A 12,703-nucleotide genomic window follows, 5' to 3' on the forward strand; every position below is an offset into this window, starting at 1 on the left:
GCCAGGAAAAGCGCTGCTTCAAAACCCGCCTTAGCTGCGGGTTTTTAAGCGGCCTGGCCCATAGAGAAGAGCGCAGATGCAGCAGAAGAAGAAAAAAAATGAACATGCTGCAGCCGGCAAATCCGCGCCGCAGCACCAGCTCCTGCCGGCTTTGCCACGGCGGATTCGCCATCTCGTGTAGACGAGATCTCTGAGAAATTTCGTCCACATGGCCCGGGATTAGCGGCTGCAGGCGGATTTGTCGCGGCAAAATTCCGGACGGAATTTCCGCGGCAAATATGCCCAGTGTGAACCCAGCCCTAAAGCTGCGGGATTTCCGCAGCGATTCCCACAGCAGAAAATCTTCAGCAGATCCTACGTGTGTGAAGGCAGCCTAATAGTACATGTGTACTTACTTTTAACTGCTTTATATGATATGATAAACCAACCCAATTCGGTCGAAGTACAAATGACCAGAATTGTCCGATAAATACCCTAAGAGGGAAACATCCAAAAAGGAAAACGAGCATAAAGGAAGATCGACATAACGATGAATCCAAAAAACATCTACTTACCTGCATGAAAAACAAATACATATGTGTGTATACATATATATGTGTATTACACATACATGTACAATGCAAATTCCTAGGATATATACAAGAGTTGTTTACTACCAGTATAATATGCTCCTAATAAATGGCTTGACACATAAACTCATAACACAGAATATTTAGAATAATTTTCTTTATTGGTATGGAATGTAATGCAATTCATATTTGCCACCTATGCCCTCTAACAATATCCTAGTGAAGAATTCGAATGATTGACAACTGACTAGATTATTGAAGAATTCAACCCCCACCTCCTTTATCTATCACTATAACAGATCGTGCCGACATATTCTGCATTCCGTATTGATCTATTAGAGGCTATCGGACCTATTGAGACGGAGTAGCGTCACCATAGTGATGACGACGGTGCATCGCTAGGTTTTTTCCACGACGTTCCGGCGCTGAGACGTCATTACGTCCTCAGCGTCACTACGCCGCAGCATCCGAGCGGCCTCTTTGCGACGCTGCGTCATCACGCTGATGACCACATTACGCCGCTACGTCCTGGGAACAACCTTTTACCCGGACGTACTCGTGCCCCCATGCTGGGTTTTTCGCCCTGTCTAAACAGTGACTCATTTTCCAGATCCGCCCACAGAGTAACCTATGACGGGGTGACGTTATCACGCTGATGACGGAAGCACGCCGTAGCGCAGCCAGCGCCCCCACCTTATCCAATTATATCATGCTTATAGGAACAACACCCACAATAGGAGGATCTCATACGGAATCGTATATAGCATACATTGCTATTACGATGTGATCTACTGATCGGTCATCGGCAATAGGAATCCAAGAACGGGCCGAATAAACTTCTAGTCTTAACATGCAGTTTTAGTAATTAACCATCACTTATATCACACAAATAAAGTTCGATCATATGTAAGATAAAACAGGTCCGCCCATGAAGCGATACTATTGGTCAGAAAATTTGGATACAGCCCTATTGGGAGGAGAAAGCTTGCTTTATAAGGGAAGACACTTCCATAGCACTCAGATAGCCCTGACCTACCATCAAGGCCAGAGGCGCTACCGCTCTTACTCTTGATCAAAAACACGCATATCAACATTAGGCAGTGCTACTAAAGAAGCGATAGCAGTCAACCCGCTCTAACCATACTTGGGGAAACTTTTAACTGATACCCCCTATCCATATATATGGTTGCGGCTGACTGCATATTGCCCAAAATACTAAGATCTAAACTTTATAGAGACGCTCCTTGTTCACTACAGGCTGCTTTCTCTCTCTCTCTCTCTCTCTCTCTCTCTCTCTCTCTCTCTCTCTCTCTATATATATATATATATATATATATATATATATAAAAACATTATAAAATACACAGATCTCAGATTTGTATTATATAGAGTGATTGCCTATATCAAAGGCTGTCCTCTCACAATTATGCAAACCTGAGTGTACGAGACCTGTACTATATAGAGTAGCAGTTTGACCATCACAATACTGCGCTCTCTGAAAAAGAGATAGATCTCATATTGATTCTAAATATAGAGACCACCTTCATATCAAAGGTGTCCTCTTATAAGAATCTATAAATCTTACACTTAGAAAGTATTATCTGCACTGCCTATTCTATCTCTGACAGAGTTATAAGTATCTCCTTTAAATAGAGCTAATAAAACTCTGGAACAGGCATCAAATTGCAACTAAAGCCATAATCTTTTCTAAGAAAATCTCCTGATGACCCGCTAAAATAAGCGGCGAAACGCGTCGAGACTTAAATAAATACGAAAAATATTAAAAATTGGAGATTATGATGTTACAATTGAAACTATAAAGATACAAATGGGTGATGAGCCTTCATGCACTTGAATTCTATCTGAAACAAGAGCTATACGCCTGTATTACCAAGTTCAAGGGCACACACCCTCTGTATCCGAAAACCTTCCGTCTTATCATATTGGAAAAGATACAAGACTAGTTGTTGCGACATCTGTATCGAATCCAAGTCTTGATCAATCTTTATCATAAGGCTCAAAATATGGGAAGAAATGCGTAAGAAATAAACCTGCTCTTACGCGAATCCGAGTTTTATGATATAACGACAGCTACTGCATCATCGTACGAATATACGGCCCTTCCTGAATATTGAAAGGGTATGAAAAAGTAAACAAGTAGCCATAGTCGTTTACCTCTTGACTAAGGTCAAATAACCCTCTGGCAACTTAGAGGGTTATTTGTAGTGCCCCGTTTTTTGTCTTATGTTTTTTAAAGTTATTTAATAAAAAGGAATTATTTTAAATTATGTCTAAACTGTGAAGGTACATGTGTATAACAACTAATTGAAAACTAACCTGCGCTCTATTCTTACTACTGCAGATATTCAAAGGAAACAGCGACAGCTACGGATACATCAAGAATGAATTCAATCCGCCAATATTCTCACGATATCTGAGGATAATTCCTAAAAGTTGGAATAAATCCATTGTGATGAGGCTGGAAGTCTACGGCTGTGATGCATAAATCAATGCACTGTTTGTAGTGACTTTATTGGTACCATCAGAGAGTTAAAAATGGTGGAAGTTAGCGGGATTCCAGACCTTTTCGGTGGATTGAAGGTTCTGAACGTTCACGCTGTTTATGCTTTTTGAGTTTATTATTTATACCTTTTTGTTCTTGAGTAGTTTGTTATTTTAGCGCTTCTTCCTAAAAATGCATATTAATAATTTGTACCTATTTTTCTACATCAACAAGCCATCTTTCTGTAGACGAATGTATTTCACTGTGTTTTTACGGTTTACACCCTGAATATTTTTTAATAAATCGCTATTCTGCTATAAAATCTGTGAATACATATGATTGTGAGTTCATTTTATTATATTCCTTGGGGCTCCATCAGGAATATGTCAGTAAAGGACTTTTTATATAGAAAGATTATAATCTTGACTATGATTGAATATCATTCAAATATTCGTTCAAACGAGCAGAAATGAACGATAATCATTCAATGTAAACGCAGCCAACGACGAAGATAAATCAGTTGCTTTTTATTCATTTTTGGCCTCTTTCACACTGGTGATAGCGATATTGCCATGAGAAAAATGAGTGATATCACATCTGTGTTCTATGGGATATTGCTGCGTTTTCTCATGGTGATATCGTGACTTTGTGGCGCTCTTTGAAATATAAGCCCTACCCTGAAAATAAGCCCCATATGCCTTTAAAACAATACGTCACCTATCAGGTGCTGTTTGCTCCGGCACACTTCTTCTCCACAGGTCCACTGCACACTTGGTTGTAGTTTTCAGCCAACGCTTCCTGGTCAGAGGTTCAAAAACCCCGCCTCCAGGAAGCGCTAGATCTAATTGATTCTCAAGCAACGCGTCTCAGCCAATCACTGCAGCGATCGATGAACCAATCACATTGAGGGTGGCTTTACACGAGTGTGTTTTTGTGCATACATAAGTGAGCACCCATGTACGTGCAAAAACACGCGTGAATGCAGGTCCGTGCATTGTTTTCAATGGAACCGCAGCTCTATCGCTGAATGAATGACGGGCGAGAGCTGCCTGTGATTGGCTGAGCACCTCAGCAATTCACATTCAGCTCTCTCAGCAGGCGGGGATTTTAAATCGCGACAAGGCTGGCAGTGAGGTACATTTACTGCCAGTTATTGGTTTTTGTCAGCGTGCTTGCATCCTGCCTCTGTCAGTCTCCTGTTTGTCAGCTTGTTTGCTAGCTCTGCCAGGTCTTTTCATCCGCCTCGGTCTGCGGTTATTTTAGCCTGTTCCATCTTGGTCCGCTAGACCTCCCTGTTATTAGTCCGGGTTTTCCAGTCCGCCTGTGTTCGTGTCCTGCTTCTGTCAGTTTGTCTGCTAGGCCTCGCTGTTATCAGCCAGGCCTTACCATCAGCCTTTCCTATAGGTGCTAGTGGGTAGTAGTCTCTTGCATAGGTACTGCGGTCCCTGCCTGTCCCCCCCTTAGTAAGCGTAGGGTCAGAGTTGGCGGCCTGGACGTGTCCACCATCAGGGCTATCTCCAGGAAGGGACAGTGGCGTGGGCTTAGATCAGGGAGCCCCGCGCCGTGCGTACCTAAGCACCCCACTAGTACCTTAACAACAACCCCCTATGGTCATTCACACTTTCCTAGGAGTCTAGTGCTGTATTAAATCACATGCATGAGGATCTAGTGGTTTAATAAATAATATTCCTGGTGGTCTAGAGATACTATTTGCATGCCAAGTAATAGCAGTGAGTCACCAGGGCTCTCAGCTCTGCCCCTGATCGCATGACAGTGACATCATCACAGGTCCTTCTTTCCTGTGCAGATTACGGGCGGACTACATTCCCTACAAACCCTGTGCGGCCTCAGTTGCTATGAAATACTAACGACCACCTGTCTGTAAGTGAGTAACTGTGTGAGTTATATGTGAAGACGCCATCATCATGGCATCAGTCACTGGGGCTCTGAACTCCGCCCCTGATCTCATGACAATGATGTCATAACAGGTCCTGTGTCCCTGTGATCCCCCACAAATCCCCCTGGCCTCAGTTGCTATGGATACAGCAGTACACAATCTGGCAGTTTGTAGTTAGACAGCTGCACACCTGTGCGGAGACTCCAATAAATGACATTTTACAAATGTCCACATACCGCGTTCCCCCCAAAATAATACACTGTCTTATATTAATTTTGCCCCAAAAGAGGCACTGTCTTATTTTCAGGGTGGGGCTTATACTCACCTGGTTCACTGAATGGCTGTGAATGATTGAGCGCCGTCTGTGATTGGCTTGTGCTCGATTCAATCACAGCACTTGCTCTGCTGGAGGCGGGGTATTTAAAGCCCCATCACCAAAAAGAAACTGAAACGTCAGTGAGTAGGACACTGAAGCTTGCCGCAGACCATCGCGAGGCATCGGGACACCATAGATCAGGTGAGTATTGATTTTTTTCCATCACGTCCATCCTGACAGCACACATGGAGGTTGCCCCGCCTGTGTTCCTAGAGACAGGAAGAGGGAGAGTTCTTAAGGCCACCTCCCACCATCCATCTCTGGTGACTTCAAATCATCACAACGAATACGTGGCCTAGTCTTTTATTGTTGCTGAAAAAAAACAACATCCTGTTATGTTTACATGCACAATATACAGTAATTTACAAGGGTGGGAAAGCATGTGCTGTCATGATGGACTCATGGAAAAAGAATTATCAGTAAGAAATAATTCTAGTCTTTCCATCACGTCCATCCTGACAGCACACATGGAGGTATACCAAATCATCAAGCTTTGGGGGGGCGACTACTGCCTGGAGGACCTTCTGCCCAAAGGCCAGTGCCCTATCAGTATAGAGATCCAGGCGATAATGCTTAGACCATGTGTGGATGTTACATCATGTTGCAGCTTTACAAATGTTCTGTAGAGCTTCACTACATTCAGCCCATGAGGAAGCGAAAGCCCTTGTAGTGTGGGCTCTCAACCCCTCAAGGGAAAGCAGATCTTTGGCTTTAGATGCTCACTGAAATGATGTTTTAATCCATCCAGCGATGGTATCCTAAGACGCTGGTTTTTGACATTCTGACATTTAAAGAATAAGTTACCTGTTTTTTTTTTTTTTTTAAGGTTTTTGAGACATGTGAATAGGTCAGGACTGCACGTCTGACGTCTAAACTGCACAAGTGCCGTTCTTTGTCATTTTAAAAACCTGACAGAAGGAAGGCAGAATTATTTCCTGTTTCATGTGCAACGTCGATACCGCATTAGGAAAGATAAATAAGTCTAGTCTCATGACTATCCTGTCATCAAGCACCTTTAGAGGATAATTCTATATCTCACCAATCCACCCAGGGGTTGCAATAACTACCAGCAAGGCTACTTTGACGGATAGGTCTTTCCGTGATACTGAATGTACGGGGCTCAAAGAGATGTTCATAGAGGCTGTCTAACCCTAAACTAGGATCTCAGATCTTGTAAGGTCCCGGCTGTTGGGATCTGGACTATCAGGCGGGGCAACTTCCATGTGTGCTGTCATGATAGACTCATGGAAAAGAAATTATCGGTAAGAAATAATTCTAGTCTTTTTTTCATGTAGGTTAGCTAGGGCTTATTTTCAGAGGAGGGCGTATATTTCAAGCCTCCCCAGAAATCCGGGGTAGGGCTTATTATCGGGAAGAAACTGATGCATAGCCAGCAGTGCATATTGAAGCATAGTCCTTTCCCACTATCTTCACATCTCCTGAACGTGATTTCATGTCATCTCAAGTGCTAATGCTGCCAACACCATTCCAGCCTTCATCTAATCGCCAACCGTTGTCCAGCGTTGTAACAAACCGTTGCTGTCATGCAAACATGTCCCCACAGAGGGTTCAATGCCCCCGGAAGCTAATGCAGCAACATGTCACAGCGACAAGCCACAATGTCACCTCAGCCACCAGCTGAAGTTTGTAAATCTTGCATGGAAATATTTTGACCAACTCCAATCTTTTTCACTATATTATATTAGTAAGGCCGGGTGTCCACGGGCGTTGCGAAGTCCCGTGGCAGATCTCCGCCGCGGGAGCTGCCGCCCGGGAGCAGGAGCCGCACACAAATCTCTGCCGGTCAGCCTAATCTAATAGATAGGCTGACCGCGGAGAATCGGGGCCATTCGCAGCATGCTGCGAATTGCCAGCCACGAGCAGAGATTCACAATGATTCTCCGCTTGTGGACAGGGGGCCGATGCTTTCCATAGCAACGCTATGGAAAGCTTCAGCCTGCATGATTCGCCGGCGATTTACCGATGGCGAATACACAGTAGTAGACATTGTGCCACCACAAACACTGTTTTATTATTAGAAAAACGAGCATGTGAAAATTAGCAGTTTGGAGCCACTTGATATCGTGTGATTGGAAAAACCAAAATGAGCTGCACCCACTGGGCCTCAAAGTTCACTGCTGATGACTCTTCACATTACTAACATATAAGAGAAAAAAAGGAGTTGTCAAACCACCTCTGAGGGCGTCTTCAAGCGTAGCAGATCTGCTGGGGATTGTCATCAGCAGACAATATCCACACCAAATGGTGAAGAATTTGGTGGGGATTTTATGTAAATTTGTACATATATTTTTTTTTTTTACTGCTGTGGAAAATCTGTAGTAAACTCACCATGTGTGACCTCTACCACTCCGTGACCGGCCATACCTTTTTTTTTTATTTTTACGGTGGTCTCTAATGGGCCCTATTTTTTTGCCTACACCTTTTTATGGCACTGCGGACTCTAACAGAAATATATATCTTATCAATATTTGTACAGTATGCTTACAGATATTTGATATATTGTAAATGAAAATGTGAAAAAGATTACAAATTTTTTTTAAATGTTCCCAAATTTGGAGCTTTTAATAAATAAACACAAATTCTATCGGTCTATCTTTACCACCTAAATGAAGTACAACATGTGGCGAAAAAACAATGTCAGGGTGGATTCAGACGACCGTATATCGGCTCGGTTTTCACGCCAAGCCGATATATGGTGTCCTTGTCTGCAGGGGGGGAGGATGGAAGAGCCAGGAGCTGGAACTGAGCTCCCGCCCCCTCTCTGCCTCCTCTCCACCCCCTCTGCACTATTTGCAATGAAAGGAGGCAGGATGGGGCGGGGCTAAATTCTGTGAATTAGTCCCGCCTGCGTCCCACCTCTTCTCATTGCAAATAGTGCAGAGGGGCAGAGAGGAGGCAGAGAGGGGGCGGGAGCTGAGCACTGCTTCTGGCTCTTACAGCCCCACCCCCCCTGCAGAGAGAGACACTGTATATTGGCTGGGCGTGAAAACCCAGCCGATATACGTTCGTCTGAATCCAGCCTCAGAATTACTTGAATATGCAAAACCTTTACAGAGTTATTCTATGTTACATGTCAGATTTCTGAAATTTGGTCTGGTCATTATGGCGCAAATAGGCTTGGCCACTAAGGGAAAAAGGTCCCATTGAAAACAATGGGTGAGCTGTTCTGTGGGAACGCCCAGAGATGCTGCAACTTTTTTTCCTCGCAGCATTGCTGTGAGGGGGAAAAAAATTTGCTCACGTGAATAAGTCCATTCAAAAGAATGGATTTCATATTCGTGTGAGTTTTGTGCATCTCGCAATGCACAGAACGCGTGCGAGATTCTTGCCCATGTGAATAAGCCCTAGCCCTTCACATTTGGCAATTTGTTGGTATGTTTTTGAAACTGCAGCAAAAGAAGAGAAAAAAACGCATGTGTTCCTTTAAAAATGTGATTGCTCTCAGCAAGAGAAGCGACGTGATCTTGTAGATATGATACCTTTTAATGGCTAACAAAAATACATGATGTAATAATAGCGAGCTTGCGAACCGACGCAGGGTTCTTCTTCAGGCTTATGGATTGGATCTGAAGAGTTTATAACGTTTATAAATCAGGGCTACCATCCCACCTCAATTAATGACCAAATAACCAGAGCCACCAGGATACCCAGAAATCAACTACTCCAATACAAGGAGAAGGAAAGAAACAATCGTGTGCCTCTAGTAGTGACCTACAATCCGCAACTAGAGGTACTAAGGAAAACCGCAAGAAAACTCCACCATACCCTGCACAAGGATGACCGTCTGAAAACCATATTCCCGGACCCTCCGCTTCTGTGTTACAGGCAACCTCCTAACTTGAGGAACTTTATAATCAGGAGTGCATTACCCTCTGACACACAAAAAGGAACTTATCCCTGTAATGTAAGGAGCTGTAAGACCTGCTCACATATACTGACTACGGACAGGATACGGACCCCCAACACACAGCAGGACTATAAGATCCCAGGGACATATACATGTTCCACGTCCAATGTTGTGTACCTGATCATGTGCAGTAAATGTACTGTTGGGGGTCTTTATGTTGGAGAAACAGGACAGAAACTGAAAGCAAGGATGAGATCTCATCGCCACACGATTGAACACAGAAAAAGAGAATTGCCTGTGGCCGAGCACTTCTCTAACCATGGACATGACATAGGAGATATGAGAGTTTTGATATTGAAGGGTGGTTTCAAGTCACTAAATCACAGAAGAATTTGGGAATATAAATTGATAACGACCTTTGCCACGCTGAATACTGGGTTAAATTATTCCCCAGGATTTATGCGTGAATGGGAAGTGTGAGACATTTATTATACAGATAAGACCCCCATCAACAGTAATTCAGGGACCATAAACTTTCACTCCCTAATCAGCGTTTAGCTAAAAATGTTTGTGTATCTCTTGTAGCAATTCAAGCCTGCTGACCTCCCCCCCCTCCAACAGTAATTTAGGGACCATAAAACTTTCACTCCGCTATCAGTGCCTAGACAAAAAAAGTTTGTTTGCTGCTGCAGAATTCCTTTTAAGTGCGAACCAATCACATCCATATCTGTGCCTTGTCATAAGTATGTATGTTATAAGTGTGTATAAATATGCATGCCTCTTCAGATCCAATCCATAAGCCTGAAGAAGAACCCTGCGTTGGTACGAAAGCTCGCTATTATTACATCATGTCTTTTTGTTAGCCATTAAAAGGTATCATATCTACAAGATTACGTCGTTTCTCTTGCTGGGAACAATCACATTTTGCCCTACTGGCTAACACGGTACCAGATCTTTGTTTCACTATTCCTTTAAAAAAAATGCATGCATTTTTGAACAAGGCACGTGGATAAAAAAAAAATGCTGATGGTTTTTAACAACACATATTGATGCGTTTTAACAACGCTTTTGATGCAGGTTTATTTCCTGCAGTTTAAAAATGTATCAAAAACACGAAGTGTGACCCCGGCCTAATACTGTGTGCACACCGATTAATACAGTTTTTCTACTATTTCATGTAGGATTAAAAAATGGCAATTTGGAATATGTTAAATTTTAAGGGGTCCATTTTGTGTATACAGCCCCTGTGCGGATCTATGTGTCCTCCTACTACAAGCCCAGAGCAGATAAGATACTGCAGCTACAACCTACGATACTTATACCAAATCTCCTCTCAATTCATCCAAGGGATCAATGTCTGCAGCGGGAGCGATTGTGTTGCAGCATCTGTGGCTGGCATACAATGCAAAACTGCATTAAGGCCGGTGTCACACGGGCATCAGCCACAGGTTTGCACAATGGGCGTTGCATATGCCTTACTGTACTATTTGCGTGCGCAAAAAAAGGCGCCCGACCATGCCCCATGTAATTAATTCCATACGTGCTATTTTTTTGTGCACAATTTGCATAGAAAAATAGATCGTGCTGCATATCTTTTGCGTGAAATATGCTTATGTGAAAGAACCCATTGAAATCAAATCGCCATTCACTGTGTATTGCGTGCGCAAAACTGTACCAATATGTTTGTGTGACACAGCCCTAAATGTACATTCACATGTAGCGGAAATTTACACTGCAAATTCCGCAACAAAAATAGTCAAAATCGGCTCCCTCGTTGTGGATTTGGACTTGAAGCCACCAGTCACATAATGCAGAACGGAGTGCATCACCTGACCTGAGCGCGCAGCACTTAGCGGTTGCTGTAGGAGGGCGCACTCACATGGGTGGATGAACATTGCCTTTGAGAGGTAAATGCACGGATACGGATCATGGCGGTGACAGTATTAGTGCATGCGCCCATCTGACGAGGCCCTTACAGTGAACCACATAATACCCCGGTCTGAGCGCCCCCCGGGGGATGTGGGGGCTGCTGTTTGCACGATGAGTGGAGCGGCCGGCTGAACTCAGTTGTGGATCTGCAGTTGATTTTGAGTCAAAATCCTCACCGTGTTTTTGATGTGTATTTTGCGGCGCAGTTTCTCCGCTCCGTACCGCCTCGCTTATGAAGAATGTTGGCCATAGACACCCAGGCTGAGGTCGCCATGCAGCAGGGACTACAACCCGCCATGTCCCCACACAACCTGACGAAGCGCAACCTACCATGTCCCCCCTCCCCCCCACATTATAATCCGCCATGTCCCCACACAACCTGCAGGGACTACAACCCGCCATGTCCCCCACATGTCCCTTTCCTCTCACACTACAACCCGGCATGTCCCCCACATGTCCCCCTCCTCTCACACTACAACCCGCCATGTCCCCCACATGTCCCTCTCCTCTCACACTACAACCCATGTCCCCCTCCTCTCACACTACAACCCGCCATGTCCCCCACATGTCCCTCTCCTCTCACACTACAACCTGCCATGTCCCTCTCCTCTCACACTATAGCCCGCCATGCCCCCACATGTCCTTCTCCTCACACTATAACCCGCCATGTCCCTCTCCTCTCACACTATAACCCGCCATATCCCCCACATGTCCCCCTCCTCTCACACTTTAACCTGCCATGTCCCCTCACATGTCCCTCTCCTCTCACACTATAACCGATGTCCCCCACATGTCCCTCTCCTCTCACACTCTAACCCGCCATGTCCCCCACATGTCCCCCTCCTCTCACACTTTAACCTGCCATGTCCCCTCACATGTCCCTCTCCTCTCACACTATAACCGATGTCCCCCACATGTCCCTCTCCTCTCACACTCTAACCCGCCATGTCCCCCACATGTCCCTCTCCTCTCACACTCTAACCCGCCATGTCCCTCTCCTCACACTATAACCCGCCATGTCCCACACATGTCCCTCTCCTCTCACACTATAACCCGCCATATCCCCCACATGTCCCCCTCCTCTCACACTCTAACCCGCCATGTCCCCTCACATGTCCCTCTCCTCTCACACTATAACACGCCATGTCCCCCACATGTCCCTCTCCTCTCACACTCTAACCCGCCATGTCCCCCACATGTCTCTCTCCTCTCACACTCTAACCCGCCATGTCCCCCACATGTCCCCCTCCTCTCACACTATAACCCGCCATATCCCCCACATGTCCCCCTCCTCTCACACTCTAACCCGCCATGTCCCCTCACATGTCCCTCTCCTCTCACACTATAACCCGCCATGTCCCCCTCCTCTCACACTCTAACCCGCCATGTCCCCTCACATGTCCCTCTCCTCTCACACTATAACACGCCATGTCCCCCACATGTCCCTCTCCTCTCACACTCTAACCCGCCATGTCCCCCACATGTCTCTCTCCTCTCACACTCTAACCCGCCATGTCCCCCACATGTCTCTCTCCTCTCACACTGCAACCCGCCATGTCCC

At 45.0% G+C, this 12,703-nt stretch overlaps 1 protein-coding gene across 2 annotated transcripts in view; it reads left to right on the top strand.

Annotated features, from left to right (window-relative positions):
* The window catches only part of F5 (coagulation factor V), a 79,255-nt gene extending 75,873 nt beyond the window's left edge, over nucleotides 1–3,382 (top strand). For both annotated transcript variants that reach the window (XM_066599996.1, XM_066599997.1), the window contains exon 26: nucleotides 2,932–3,382. In XM_066599996.1, the coding sequence (XP_066456093.1) occupies nucleotides 2,932–3,075 (144 nt within the window). In that variant the 3' untranslated portion in view covers nucleotides 3,076–3,382. The remainder of the gene's footprint in view (nucleotides 1–2,931) is intronic.
* The last annotated feature ends 9,321 nt before the right edge of the window (nucleotides 3,383–12,703 follow it).

Source organism: Eleutherodactylus coqui, chromosome 4 (genome assembly GCF_035609145.1).
Source record: "Eleutherodactylus coqui strain aEleCoq1 chromosome 4, aEleCoq1.hap1, whole genome shotgun sequence".
Taxonomy (NCBI): Eukaryota; Metazoa; Chordata; class Amphibia; order Anura; family Eleutherodactylidae; genus Eleutherodactylus; species Eleutherodactylus coqui.